This window comes from Callithrix jacchus, chromosome 15, assembly GCF_049354715.1.
Source record: "Callithrix jacchus isolate 240 chromosome 15, calJac240_pri, whole genome shotgun sequence".
In the NCBI taxonomy this organism is placed as follows: domain Eukaryota; kingdom Metazoa; phylum Chordata; class Mammalia; order Primates; family Cebidae; genus Callithrix; species Callithrix jacchus.
In genome coordinates this window covers 51,775,039-51,790,408 of record NC_133516.1, presented here as the reverse complement: position 1 = coordinate 51,790,408, position 15,370 = coordinate 51,775,039, and the positions used below count along the sequence as shown (strand labels likewise).

The window sequence follows — 15,370 nt, the reverse complement described above, 5'->3', positions numbered from 1 at the left end:
CTAGCACTTTGGAGGCCAAGGCAGACAGATCACCTGAGGTCAGGAGTTCAAGACCAGCCTGGCTAACATGGTGAAACCCCGTCTTGACTAAAAGTACAAAAACTAGCTGGGCATGGTGGTGGGCGCCTGCAATCCCAGCTTCTTGGGAGGCTGAGGCAGGGAGAACTGCTTGAACCTGGGAGGTGGAGGTTGCGGTGAGCTGAGATCACGCCATTACACCCCAGCCTGGGTGACAGAGGAAGACTCTGTCTCCAAAAAATAATAATAATAAATAAATAAATAAAACAAATAATTGGAAAACAATAAATCCTCAAAATAAAAGTTTTTTGTTCTTTTAAATTAATAAGTTCTGAATATCCTATAGTAGAGGTACCACTGGTAGTATGTGAAATAAATTTTAGGTGTTTTATAGATTTGATTATGTGTTCAAAATAGAGAGATGGTCTCTCACATATATTAATATTCACACTGAGGATAAGTTGAAAAATATATAAATGAAGTTTTAAATGTGACCTAACAATAATATTTAGTAAAGAATAATGTATTTTCATGGTCCTTCAACTGTGCACTGAGGTCCCCACGGGTGCTGCAATGAACTCACAGAGCACTGGAGATGTCCTACCTTTCAAGGGCAATGGCAATACTACCTGAGAACTACTAAACTCAAGACAGTTCTCTTTCAGTATCAGATTGAAATGCTATATACTTTTCAACCACATCGTAACATTGCAGAGTTGAGCTTTTGGCGGTTGCCATACTTAAAGAAAAATAAGGGCTTCATGAACATCATTGTGGACTGGGAAACAAAGGTGGTGGTGTCCATTCTGATTCCAAGGCTTTAGAAGTTGTGCAGTGCCCAACAGGCACACGCGTCCAGTTAGTAAGTACTGTGGTTATTTAATAACAAAATAAAAATGATATTTTCCTTTCAATTGATATGTTTTATTTTTTTCAAATGGCTACCAAGTTGATAGAACCTAAATACTTAACAAGTTGTTTGGACCTAACAAAAAGAGTAGGTATTTCTTTGGGTCTAGGGAGATGGTAAAAGATTGCTAAAGCACTAAGAGTGCCATAAAGTAAAAAAGTTTGGGTAGTGACAACAAAAGTTATGAAAGTTCTATGCAACTAACTAAGTTTTAGAAGCATCATTTAACCCATCTCACCAAGGCAAAGGGGAAGTACGTTTTTTAACTCAACAAGTAAGTTCTCATCCATAAGATGAACAACGTTTTTCCTTTCCTCCTCACATACATTCCTATTATTGGCTAAACTGTGTCCTGGAAAAAATTTGAATGTTGAAGTCCTAACCTGAATACCTTGGAATGTGACTGTACTTGAATATAGGGCCTTTAAAGAGGTGACTAATTTAAAATAAGATCATACTGGTGGGCCTTAACCCAATAGGACTGGTGTCCTCATAAGAAGAGGAGATTGGGACAGGTGCACACAGAAAGAAGACCATGTGAAGACACAGGGAGAAGACGGCCATCTACAAGCCAAGGAGAGAGGCCTTGAAAGGGACCAGCCCTGCTGACAACTTGATCTTGGACAACAGAATTGTGAGAAAATAACTACTATTTCCCACCCAGTCAGTGTCACTTCACTACAGCAGCACTAGCTGACTAATGCACTTCCTAAATGCCATTGACTCCCCCTGTATCTCATGGCAAAATGCCTTCCAGACAAGCTCTTTCCCTTTTCCCTTTCTGAGTATCCCTGGGCATTCCTAAAACGAACCATAGAGACTATAATTGAGTCCCGATAAGCATTCTGCTTCTCCATTCAAATGCTATCACTTCCATGATTGTGAAACAATAATGTATAGCAATAGAATATAAATTCAAAGCAAGTCACCTTTCCTTATCAGAGAGGGGAAGGACTGTCCACATGACATGGCCTTTCAACCTTTGCCCACAAGCTGAGAAACATATGTGCCTGAAAAGCCACATTCAGTCTAAATTCAAGGTTTTGGGGTCTGCAAAATCCTTTTTTGGATGCAATACGAGTAAGAGCCAGGAGCTTGAGATGTCACACAAGTACCTTCAAGTTCCTTTACATAATCTCCAGAAACACAAGTTTCTTCAGGTGTCATTTTAAAGCCCTGAGCTATTTAATACCATGGCAGTTCCACCGATATTAAGGTGTCATGCTCTTTCTTCTGTGAAAACTTTTGCGTGAATCACTTAGAGTGAAAATGAAAGAAAGCCCTTAGGCCCAGGCTGAAAACATGGACTCTTGTAAATCTACAGCACATGCCAGTAAGAATAGCACCTCCACACATGCAGATTGTCTTTTCAGAAAAAGAATAATAAAGTTGGATTAAGAGAGGCAAACATCTCACTCTAATCCTTTGTTGTTTAATTAAAAATATTTATCAGTTGATTAAAGCATTACTCAGATTTCTAAATAAGGTGATAAATATCATCTAGAGAACTCTGGCTTTGTTGCATCGCAGAGCTTTCCTAATTAATAATGTTTTCTGTGATATGCAAAAGTTCTAAAGGCTGCCTCACACCGTCATTGGAAGAAAACCAAGATAGCGTCACCATGGAATTTCCAATGCACATATTTCACAATATTCATATTTCATATGAATATACATGTTTGGAACCCTAAAATAAAACAAAACCTAGCTTCTCTTTCAAAATAGTTATTATATTGTAATACTTGTAAAAGGAAATGACACATTAGTACAAGCTGCTTTTTTTTTTTGAGACACAGTCTTGCTCTGTTGCCTAGGCTGGAGCGCAATGGTGAAATCTCATCTCACTGCAACCTCCGCCTCGTGGGTACAAGTGATTCTCCTGCCTCAGCCTCCCAAGTAGCTGGAATTACAGGCATCTGCCACCACTCCCAGCTAATTTTTTTTGATATTTTTAGTAGAGACAGGGTTTCACCATGTTGGCCAGACTGGTCTCAAACTCCTGACCTTGGGATCTACCTGCCTCAGCCTCCCAAAGTTCTGGGATTACAGGCATGAGCCACCGTGCTCGGCCACAAGCTGCTTTTATAAATGGGTAGACTATGTTCAAGAGATTAAATACCTATGGCTACTTATTGAAGAGACAGAACATAAAACCAACAAATAAAGCCAAAGTAGAGGAGGGGAGGGGAAAGTAGGACTTTCAAATTACACACAACTCTACTTCCCTACCCAGAGTCTAAAGCACCCCTACAGAGGAGCGGCTTCCCACCTCCCTGCCCCACAGCCAAGGAATTGCTGCAGTGAATGAGAGATGTGGCATCTCAAAATATAAGCATTCAGAAGACTGGAGACCATTATTATAAATGAATTGCTCTGTCCGAAAAGTTCAACTTCCGGGAGGAACACCGCTAAGTGAAACACAATGGTATCTAGGATGTCATATTTCTCATTGCTGTTTCATAAAATAACTCCATGAATAGTTGCACTGAAAAGTTGAAAGACAACCCTTGCTTTATGGCAAAATCCAGTAAAAGGTGTATCAGTCTACTCAAGAAGAAGATATGGTGCCATTGACTCTTTCAGATAGGTTGTGTTCAAAGTCAGCAAATTAACATTACCCTCACAAACCCCATTTGGTCAATAACAGAGAGTCCGCTTTTGAGAATCATTTCAGAGGAAATAGTGTCCTTTCACTCAGCAAGAGAGGCCAAGCACCTGAGAGCAGTTCCAGGAGCTGAAACAAAGAGGAATTTCCCATCTCCTGCTTACACTGGTGCATATACTCACTGAACGGGATGATGCACAAATGGCACATGGTTAATAAAATTAGTATGTCTTCTTCTAAAGGTGTATAGTTTAAGTGAAAGATATATATATTACAATTCCAGCATTTATAACTATCTCCAAGAATTATGTCCTTAGCATAAGATCCTCTGGGTGTCCCCAAGTTCCCTATAAACCCACACTTTGACCATCGACTGCTTCCCCGACCCTGCAAATAGTAAGCCATCTTTTTATTTAATGTCTATAGTCAGTGCTTATTTTTTTATGTTCTATAAAGTCACTGTGAACAGTGAACTGGTGAACACTGAAGCATTGTTCCTAGGAGAATTGCAGGGTTAGGTTCCTGTGAGACCCTAGTCATAACACTTAATCTTGTTTTATGTATGTTTCTGTGGAAGGTAACCTCATGTAATATATGTTGTTGACTCATGAATATTCAACTCACAGCTAATAGCACTGTAACTCATACCTGAATGAAGCTTATCCAACGCCTGTATTTTCTCTGTAAGGCACATCACGGCCTTCTTGCTCTCAGGAACTCTAGACAGCACTTCAGCATTATGCTTGGGGGTCTCTTTAAACAGCAAAATCACCAACAGAAACCACAAAAATGTAGAAAGCACTGAACAGACCATGAAATAAGCACTTGTTTAGAGGATGAGAGTTGCAACAAGAAAGCAGTGAACCTTGGGCAGGGTCACTCAGTCTCACCTGGAAATGCGTGCCATGGGCAGCCCAAACTTGCCACTCTGCACGTGTCCGAGAATGACTGTGGATGTGCCACAGATACTGATTTTGGAGTTACAGGTAGGCAAATTCACAAATACAGAATCCACAAATAATAAGATTTCACTGTGTTAGGATCATGTAAGTCAACTCCCCTATGGCTCATTATGTCCTGTCTTGAAGTTGGTAACAAGCAGTAAACTTTACACAACTCAGGCCGTGTACCTGTATTCTGAGCAACAAATGCCGGTTGGCATGCTCCAGTTTCTTCTGTCGATTTTCAAGTTCTTTTGCGCGTTGCTGCTCTCGTTGTAACTTTCGGATATAGTCAACGGATGCTTTTAAAATGGTTCCCTTGTTCCAGCGCATGTCTCTGCGATGAAAATGAAGGAAAATAGACATTTTTAGGATTTGAGGCTCAATGAAAATTCAATATTTAAAGCATTCCATTTCTCTTTTTCTGAATGGTTTTTTTTTTTATTTATTTTATTTCAATAGTTTTGGGAATAGTGGTGCTTGGTTACATGGATAAATTATTTAGTGGTGTTCTGAGATTTTGGTGTACCCATCACCCAAGCCATGTACCCTGTACCCAGAGTGTAGTCTTTTATCCCCCATCCACCTTCCCCTGCCCCTACATTCCCCCCAAGTCCCCAAAGTCTATTGTATCATTTTTAAAAGCATTCAATTTTAAAGATATAATAACCAGGCCGGGAGCGGTGGCTCACACCTATAATCCCAGCACTTTGGGAGGCTGAGGTGGGTGGATCATGAGGTCAGAAGTTTGAGACCAGCTTGACCAACATGGTGAAACCCTGTCTCTACTAAAAATACAAAAATTTGCTGGGCAAGGTGGTATGTGCCTATAATCCCAGCTACTCAGGAGGCTGAGGCAAGACAATTGCTTGAACCCAGGAGGCAGAGTTTGTGGTTAGCTGAGATGGTGGCACTGCACTCCAGCCTGGTCAACAGAGTGAGACTCTGTCTCAAAAGAAATAAAAGATACAATAATCATACATTAGTAATAGCTACCATTCATGAGTGTTTGCCACGTGCCTAACGTTGCCCACCCTGTTAGTATACATTGTCTTACTTAACCCAGACAAGCACCTTGTGAGACAGAGACTTGGTGCACATGTTGAAACACAGACAATTCAACTTGTCCTAGGCCCCACAACTACCATATGGTAGAGCCAGGACTTTAGGTCTGTTGATTACAAAGTCAGTTTTCTTAAACACTATATTAAACAGTTACAGGTTTCTAAAACTATAAAAGTTCACTCACTAAAAATAAACTATGGTAAAACAGATCTGTGAGATCTCACTACTAAATTATTTGTGGCATAAAACTGGCATCCTTCTATTTTTTTTTTTTATCATGAATTATCACGGGCAGGCTATGTAGCTTCTCTCTGTATCTGTTTCCTCATATACAAAATGATGATACTATACTTGTGTAAGCAGCCTAGTAAGTATGTTATTGGAATCAAAGGAGCCACTTTACATGAATGTGCTGTTGGAAAGTTAAAAACACAATTCAAATAATGGAATGAGCACTGTATTAAAGGCTCAATATAGTCATGCTGATAGCTATCTTTCGATAGCATTTACTATGTGCCAGACACTTTCAAAAATACTTTACAACTCGTATAAGCAAAACAACCTTAATGAGTAGGTACTAATATGATCGCCATTTTACTGACTGGAACCTGAAGCACAGAGGTTAAATAATTTGCCCAAGGTCACAGAGCTAGAAAGTGGCAGAGCCAGGAAGTCTAGGGACTCTGGCTCTCAACTCCGTGCTCTAAGCCACTATATCATACTTCCTTTTATGTGATTGAGTCCTCAAAGCAACTAGACTAGGTAAGAAGATTTTGATGTCCCCCTTTTTAACAGATGAGAAAAATGAAGCACAAGAATGCAAGTATCTTCCCCAAAGTTAGACACTTAGTAAGAAACTGTTTTGGAATTCCAAGCTAGGCAGCCTAAAGTTGATGTCTCTCAGCTCTTAATCAGTAGAGCTTCGATATACTTGTATATGAGAAAATTGAGAACACCATTAATATGTAGGTAAAAGTACTTTAAAAAAAATAGCACTCCAGAAAAATAATGAACTATAATTACATAAGTAATATTTCTATATTGCTTTAAATTATCTGAATCCTTTTATAGACAATATTCATCATAATGATGACAAGTATGATGATGAAAACAAAAACAATGTGATGTATGGAGAACCATCCATCCCATAATCTATAGCTGCCAAAACCAGATTGGAAGTATCAGGTGGAACTGATGAGCGGAGGGTCACTAAACAAGTCACCAAACAATTGATCCTCATATGGGTTACATTAAGAACAAAACAGACAATCTCCCATGAAAGGAACAGTTGCAGGCCCCAGAGAATTCCCTGGGGTTGATCCCTGGAGTCTGAACACCAAAGACGGCAACCCAGGCAAATGTCCTGAGATACCCAAAGTGAGCACAGAGACTTAATGTTCAGAGCTAAGACCAAAGTAAGAGAAGTAACTTTAGCAGCCAGAGAGAAATGTAATTAAAATAAATGATGCTTCACATAGGCTTGCAAGATGAGAAATCAGAATTGGGATATTTGAGCAGTCACTCAGTTTAAAATACATGATTGTTTCAACCAGTTATCTTGGGTTTTGCTTCCTTGTGAGATCCAGTCAATCAATTATGCTTCTGAGTTTAAGAAAGGGTTTTCAAACTTTTTTTGTTTGGTAATAAGAGGGACTCTTTTTTCATAGAATAGTGTACACAGGTCTCCATTATAAAAGATCAAGAAAAGCAGACTTGCTCTGGTGGGAGAAAAGGTACAGGGCTGAGACCCCAGTTCTGTAAGACTGTGTCTCTATAGCAGCCCCAAGGTACATTATAGAAACCTGGTGTGGGAAAACCACCATAAAGATTATAGTCAGTTTTATCTTAAAACAATGCCTACAATTAAAGATCATTATCAGTTCAGATTATAAACACGTAAGTATTCTAATACAATGGGGAAAGGCGATATGCAAATAGAGGCTTTCACTGCAGCCCCATAGTTTCATAATATGTTGCTAAAGAGATTCACATGCTACAGTTTAAAAGAATATGCTAAAAAGTGAAAGCCGATAAAGAACAGGAAAATGGGAATTCAATTTCAACTATCATGCAAGACTGACTATAGGAAATGAAGGTCACAGCCCTTTAGTAGGATAAATTTGTGCTGCAGAACTGAGAATTTGAAATGTTTCAGGTTTGAAAATGCCTTTCTTTGAAACCTGGGAAAGCAAAACATTGAAGATGAAATCGTACCTGTACATTCATGAAAATCACCTCACAATAGGTAATGGTTTTATTTTCTTACAAATTCTCTTAACAATAATATGAATAGCAAATTTAATAAGCCTTGCATGAATAATACTTGATTTCATCTTTACATTTTATTAGGTAGCTAAAAGGTCATATTCAAAGGCTAATTTCATAGAATGCCTGTGGGGGCCATTAAAATGTATACATTTTCTAGCCCCTTGCTTCAAATGGGCCAAGTTCTAATGGATAAAAACTGTGTGTTTGTTGTCCTATCTGCTGATGTTGCAGGTAACTATAGGCTGTTAAGAAAGACTTGAGAAAATTACCTTCACAGCTGTGATCTCTGAAAGGGGCAGGGTAGGTAAAGAGACCAAAAGCTGAAATCCAAATTAGCTGACCTGTGCTTAATAGGAGGATTAAAGCATTACTTTTTTTCCCCTTGAATGGTAAAACATACAAAAAGTAGGCAAGTTTTCATAAAAGCAATTGACCTTTTTTGTCTGTTGAATATCATTAAACTTGAAGTCTCTAATGTCTGTTCATCAGTGCCTATTTAGAGACACTGTACAAGTCAAAGAGCAAACAGTCAACAAATCCAGCTTTAACAGCCGTTGAAAGTACTGTGCTTCATCAACCATTAAAGGCATTCTTTTTTTAAGCTCAGTATTTGTTTGCAAATAATTCTTAGGTTTCAGAAAGGCACAACCAAAGCATCTAGTGTTTCATAGTCCTTTTGCACAGTTCAATGCTTTTGTCTTGAAGTTTTAGTTCGATGAGACTAACCAAAAGAAAGCTGTAAGAAGAATTTAGGAACAGAAACAAAGGGAGAAGGAGAGACTTCTTAACTTTAGTTTTTACAACTGCATTTCTTACAACATACGAAAAAACATTCAGGTGCGAAAAATATATGATGCAGATTAACATGCAATTGTACTCACGGATCGTTTGACTTGGGAATCAAAGTACCTAGTTCTTTAATGCGGTCATTTATGTTAAATCTTCTTCTTCGTTCAACTTCAAGAAAAGAGCACAGGAAAGGGCTATTAGTAACAGTGTCATGTATGCGTTTATCATATCTCATCAAAGGCATGTGCATATTAACTTCACCAGGTCAGGACAATGGAAACCTGAACCAATTTTATCTCTATTTTTAACCATGTTTTTGTATTGCAGTTAAAAATAAGCGACCTTTCTTATACATATGATTTCTCATTTGCTCTTTTAACAACCCTGAAATCAGTTACTATCCTCAGTTACAAATAATGAAATTGCCTTGGAGATACTGTTATTAGGGACTTAGCAAGGACATCCAGCAATACTTGGTGAACAGCCCAAACTCTAACCTAACCCTGTAGATCAGAAGTCAGCAAACTTTCTGCAAAGATCCAGGAAGTTAGCACTTCTGGCTTTGTGGGATAAGTAGCAAAATTTAGGATATTATACAGGTATTTATTTAACTGGAAGGGAAACAAATTTCCACAAATTTTTTACTGACAAAATTCAAATTATAATAATTGAGCATAATTTTTTACAAGGCAATTCTACTAATGAAAAGCATTAGAATTTACTTGTCATGCTGAAATTTACACTGTACATAATTTTCATATAACGACATATATTTTTAGCCTGATTGGTTGATTGATTGAGATGGAGTCTCGCTCTGTCACCCAGGCTGGAGTGCAGTGGCATGATCTTGGCTCACTGTGACCTTCACCTCCTGGGTTCACGCGATTCTTGTGCCTCAGCCTCCTGAGTAGCTGTCTCTACAAGCACATGCCACCGTGTCTGGCTAATTTTTGTTATTTTTAGTAGAGAAGGGGCTTTCACTATGTTGGCCAGGCTGGTCTTGAGCTTCTGACCTCAAGTGATCCACCCTCCTCAACCTCCCAAATTGCTGAGATTACAGGTGTGAGTCACTGCGCATGGCCTTTTTTAACCATTTAAAAATGTAAAAAGCATTCTTAACTCATGGGCCACACAAAAAAATACCTATGCTCTAGCCTAGTGCTACCCAACAGAAATGTAATTTGCATATGTAAGTTTAAGTTTTCTAGTAGTCCTATTTAAAAAGTAAAGAGAAAGAGATGAAATTAACATTTTATTAAACCAATTATATCCAAAATATTATTATTTTAATAATATATAATCAATCAATATAAACATTTACAAATTAAATATTTAACATTATTTTCTTCCTTCTAAGTTTTTGGAATCCAGGGCACATTTTACACTTTCAATTTTACATCGCAGTTTGGACCAGCCATATTTCAAGGCTGAGTAGGCATTGGTGGTGAATGGCTACTGTGTTGGATAGCACAGCCCTAGAACTGAAGTCTAGCATTTTTAGCTATACCATATATCTTTGCAGCATTTCTATTTTATAAATCTAGGTGTAAGTTCAACTATCATCTTCTTAGGGGAGGATGACATAATAAGGCATATGAAATGATAAATGTCTCTAATTAATGTAGTCTAGCAAATAAGTTCCTAATAATTTGAAATCTAAGAAATTGGATTAAAACTATTAGTATTTACTCTAAATACTGTAATATATGCTTCTTTTGGATCCACTAATATTCTGTATACTTAGATAAATAATGTTATTTCCTGCTTTCCCAATATAAATGGCAGTTTCTTTTGGCTGAGAGATTATTCCAATGATGAAATCCATTTTATATAATACTAAGTCCTACCATTAGATTTTAATAAAATAGAAACCCTAAGTGATGTTTGATGATTTTGAAGAAGGAATTGTGGAGTCCTTGATCCACTAGCTGACCTTCCCCAAAACTCTGAAGTATGACACTTTCTTCTTATTTTTTTCCAAGCACATAATAAGCATAAAATTCCTCTAGCCCCTCTGGCTCCTTGCTATTTCTCAAGCAAGCCAGACATGTCCCATTGGAGGACTTCATACAGCTGTTCTACCTGCCTGGAACATTCAACCTCCAGATATGTGAATGGCACTGCCCTCACTTCCCTCAGGTAGACTCAGACCACCTATGAGACTTTCTGGTCACCCTCTTTGAAACTGATCTACCACCTCCCATGCCCATCCTGACACTATACTCCCTTGCCTGTCCTTTTACTCCACATGGAACTTTCTGCCATCCCATATTCATGTATCCCATTTATCTATTTCTTATGTTTATTCACTGGTGCATTCCAAGCAACTGTGTGTGTCTGGCAGATAGTAGGCCCTCAACGAATATGTGTTAAATAAGAAACAAAACATTTAAAGTGGAATCATACTAAAAATGACTCTGCATCTATCTTTTTTATTTTTCGCTCACCAGCATATAGCTGACATCTTTCACTGTCAATATCTAGGTGTACTACATTTTATTTTTAGTTCAGTGACTTCCGATTCCAACCATTTATTAGAAAGATGATATAAGCTAGTGAAAAAATTCAAAAAATACAAAGATGTATTAAGGAAAAAGTAAAAGCCAAGTCTTTGTACCATTCAACATCTATATGCCTGGTACAACATCCAATTTAGATGTTGTACCATTCAACATCTAAATTGTCACTGATAAGGGTGATATCTAGATTGTCTCCCATGCACATCCATATCCACATAAACATACACACAAATACATCTCTCCCCAGTGTGTTCTTTTTACACATTGGGATATTACAGATACTATTCTACCCCTTGCTCATCTCGCTCAGTAATACATGGTAGATGACCCCTAACTCAAAGGTAAGCTTCTCAGGATGGGAAACTCATCTTCTGGTTCACATCATACAAAACAGCAGCTCAACATATATTAATGGCTGAATGAATGAGTGAATGAATGAATGAGTGAAAAGATAGATGTATCCTTTTGCACATTTTGGCAAGTACTCTTACAAAATAAATTCCTAGAAGAGACAAAGCTAAATCAAGGAGCAATCTAACCCTCAGTATTAATTCCCAGTGGTTGGATGATACTTTAAGATTGCTTCATAGCCTTCAGAGTTTGAGTGGATCATGTTTGCACTTTACAGACAACCTTAGCCTTGAGAGTTCAGGTGCCTAATTATAGGTATCTATTGTTTTTCATAAGATCCAACTCAGTTTTCCACATCTCACTTAAGTAGTTTTGGATAATGCCTAATTATCTTGTTTCTAAAGTGTTTTAAAGGAATTAATATCTTAGGGTAAAGTTACTTAGAAGCTGGAGGAGGACTTGGAGATAATTGTTTATATCTTTTGGTGAAGATACGGAAAGCTTCTTACACCCGACATGAGAAGCGGGGAGGGGTGTAGTTCTTAAAGTGAAAACCAGCACCCTCAGGACCCAGCAGTTCTATTTGTCAGTTTTGTTTCTAACATAGAGAAACAAACTTTCTTGTACACAAACAGACACATATAAAAATGCTCACTGTGGCATTGTTTATAATAGGAAAAAACTAGAAACAACATAAACACACAGCAGTTGGGAAGTGACTAAAAACCACACAGTCACACTGTAAAATACTATGCAATTCATTTTCAAAAAGTAGTGCTGGGATTACAGGCTTGAGCCACCGTGCCCAGCCCGATAGATCTAGATTTCTAACAGCAAAAGGTTTTCAAAACACACTGCTCAGTAGAAAAAAAAAATCAACATAAAATGGACAACATAATACCATTTGTATTAAAACATGTACAAATCCGTATTATTTCTTTTCTGTGTGCATGTGTCTATATTCTTAATACACAGAAAAAGGTCAGGAAGAGCAATGCCAAATTGAAACCAACATGCATTTTCCTGGGAACTAAAGGAGAACTCTGGCCTTATTGTGTTATTTTTGTAAGGAGAAAGTGTTTGTATATGACTCACATTCTTAAAAATCAATTTAAAAAACAGAGGATATGAGGCCATGAGATGAGAAATTCACATACAAAATATTTCCTACCTGAGAGCCCAATCCCCCCTTTTTATCTGTGCAACTTGTCTTACTTGTTTATAGTAAACAAAAATTGAAGTATTCATAGGAAACAACGTGAAGAATTGATCAAGGGTAAATTAACACATAAAAATTAGTTTAAATGCTTTAGGACTTTTGTTTTTTAAGTCATGAATCACAGCAGAAATTTAGGAGGCTACCTCATGCATTTACTCCCCTCTTCAGATCTGTTTCTTTTTTTTTTTCTTTCAAATCTCACTGGAGAAGGTGCTCCCCTAATCCTCCTTTGTTAATAAGTTCCAGTGTGAGCAGTACTTATAATTGGGTAGTTGGGGATCAATTCTCCCCTTCAGCAAAAGAGAGAGAGAGAGAGAGAGAGAGAGAGAGAGAGAAAGAGAGAGAGAACCCCACTACTATAAACGAGAACAACAAAATAATAAAAACTCTTCAGAAACTGAAAGTAAGTATATACACAAAATTTAATTTGATCTGAGATAAAATATGGGGAAAATATATAGCTTGGTTTCTGTCAAATACAATTTTCTTCCATAAGAGATAATTTTAACAGCTGTAGAAATCATCTTTCCTCCACAGAATTTCTGGCAACATTTTTGATAGATGGGGGAACATTAACCCTAATATGAAACATCGAGAACATAAATAAGACCAACTTACTCAAGTTGTGATTGTCCTTTTTCTGCCTCTCTTTGGCCAGTGCTCTTGCTTCAGACTCTGTGGGAAAAATACACGCTGTGCACGTGAATGAAGTCATTAGAAGTTGGAACTGTTCAAGGTTGCACAAAATGTAAACTACAAAATATCTCATTTCCCAACATACGGAAGCTTATCTGACTTGACTCTAAGTAAAACGATGTTTTTTTAAAAAAAGATATCTTTTTAGAAATCTTGCACTCTTTCAAAAGCAATATATATATCAAATATACAGTATGCAAAAACTGCCCTCCCACAAAATGTTAAAAACCCAGTAAAAATTATCTGTGGCACACTGTAAACATACACAGATACTAGCAAGAAAGAAATCAACAATTAGAAAACTATGTCAATTTGCTGTTGATACTCTATTATAATCAGGAGCCTGATATGCTTTATTTTCAGGCCATAGAACCTTTCAGTCCTTTTTTGATGCCTTTGTAACACGCTGATATAAAAGCTGAGTAGAGGCCCAGCATGGTGGTTCATGCCTGTAATTCCAGAACTTTGGGAAGTAGAAGTAGAAAGATCACTTGAGCCCAGGATTTCAAAACCAGCCTGGGTCTTTGCAAAAAATAAGTCCAGCATGATGGTGCATGCTTGCAGTCCCAGCTACTTGGAAGGCTGAAGTGGGAGAATCATTTGAGCCCAGGAGGTTGAGGTTGCAATAAGCCATGATCACACCACGGCATGCCAGCCCAGGAAACACAGTGAGACCCTGAAAACAAAACAAAACAAAAAAGAAAAGAAAAGAAAAAAGAAAAGAAAAGAAAAGAGAAGGAAGGAAGGAAGGAAGGAAGGAAGGAAGGAAGGAAGGAAGGAAGGAAGGAAAAAAAAAAAAAAAAAAAAAAAAAAAAAGCTTCCAAAATTGGATCTCTGTATCTTCTGACTAGTTCATGGAATAAACTCATTTTTTCAGAAGTTGTTGCCAGATTATGTTAAAATCTGCTATAATGAAATCATCTAATAACTCTTAGGAACAACTATTTACTAGCCTGAGTCTATAAAAACAAAATGGAAATAGCATACAGAGGCATTTGGCGGCAACTCCATTTGGAAAGTTCTATTTGCATAGCAACTCTTGTGAGATCTCTGGGATAAGAGACTACTTTTTGCTTTAAAGAGAACAAAACAAAACAGAATTTTTTAAAAAATGTTACTTGACCAGTCTTGGGATTCAGAAGCTCTGTTATTTCCTTTTCAGAAGTGATAGTTGAAGCATTACACTATCATAATTTAGAATTTTATCTTAAAATAGAAAACTTTTTAGCATAACTTATAGCCACTGAAGCATATATATACACCATATATATTTATTGTATGAGTATTATATATGCATACATGCATATATATATGCATACATACATTTATATATGCATAATATGCATATCTATGTGTGCATGTATATATATATAATTCAGAAGTTGAATTCTTTCAACTGTGATGGTCAATCCAAATCATTTTCTAGTTTTTTTCCCTCACACAGAAGCATGACTTACATATCCTCCACTTCAATGATTCTTAAGTTGTTGTTTTGTTTGATTTTGCTTTGTTTTGGACGGGCTCCCTCCTTTTGCCCAGGCTGTAGTGCAGCGGTGCGATCACAGCTCACCGCAGCCTTGAACTTCCAAGCTCAAGCAATCTGCCTACCTTGGCTTCCCAACGTGCTGGGATTACGGGTGTAAGCTACTGTGCCTGCCTGATATTCTTGCATTTGTTGTTGTCTTGCAGTAGTTTTCCTTTTTGGTAGGATAGCTTCTTGTGTTTTGGTTTTGGGTGGTTTTTACTTATTAATTACCCTTTTTTCACTCAAATCCATAGTTTTTTTAAAAACATCTTTCTCCTGCTTATTTTGTAAAAAAAAAAAAATTTTTTTTAAGACATGACTGGAACAGGTATTCTCTGTACCAAATCCATATTCCATATTCTCAGTCTGTTCATCCAATCCAGCACTATGCAAGGATCAAATAATAAAAAGGGGGTGGGGTAAGGGTCATAAAATTCACCATGGTAGAATGCCAGTTCTAATAT

General features: G+C 37.4%; 1 protein-coding gene across 22 annotated transcripts in view; it reads right to left on the bottom strand.

Annotated features, from left to right (window-relative positions):
- MITF (melanocyte inducing transcription factor) overlaps window positions 1–15,370 on the bottom strand; it is a 230,986-nt gene that overhangs the window by 3,900 nt on the left and 211,716 nt on the right. For 11 of the 22 annotated variants that reach the window (XM_008982006.4, XM_008982009.4, XM_035276092.3 and 8 more), the window contains 3 exons: window positions 13,304–13,378; window positions 8,689–8,764; window positions 4,664–4,811 (listed from right to left, as the gene is read on the bottom strand). In XM_008982006.4, coding sequence (XP_008980254.1) covers window positions 4,664–4,811; window positions 8,689–8,764; window positions 13,304–13,378 — 299 coding nt within the window. The remainder of the gene's footprint in view (window positions 1–4,663; window positions 4,812–8,688; window positions 8,765–13,303; window positions 13,379–15,370) is intronic. The other 11 variants (XM_002758544.6, XM_078351470.1, XM_035276093.3 and 8 more) reach the window with 1 other exon arrangement.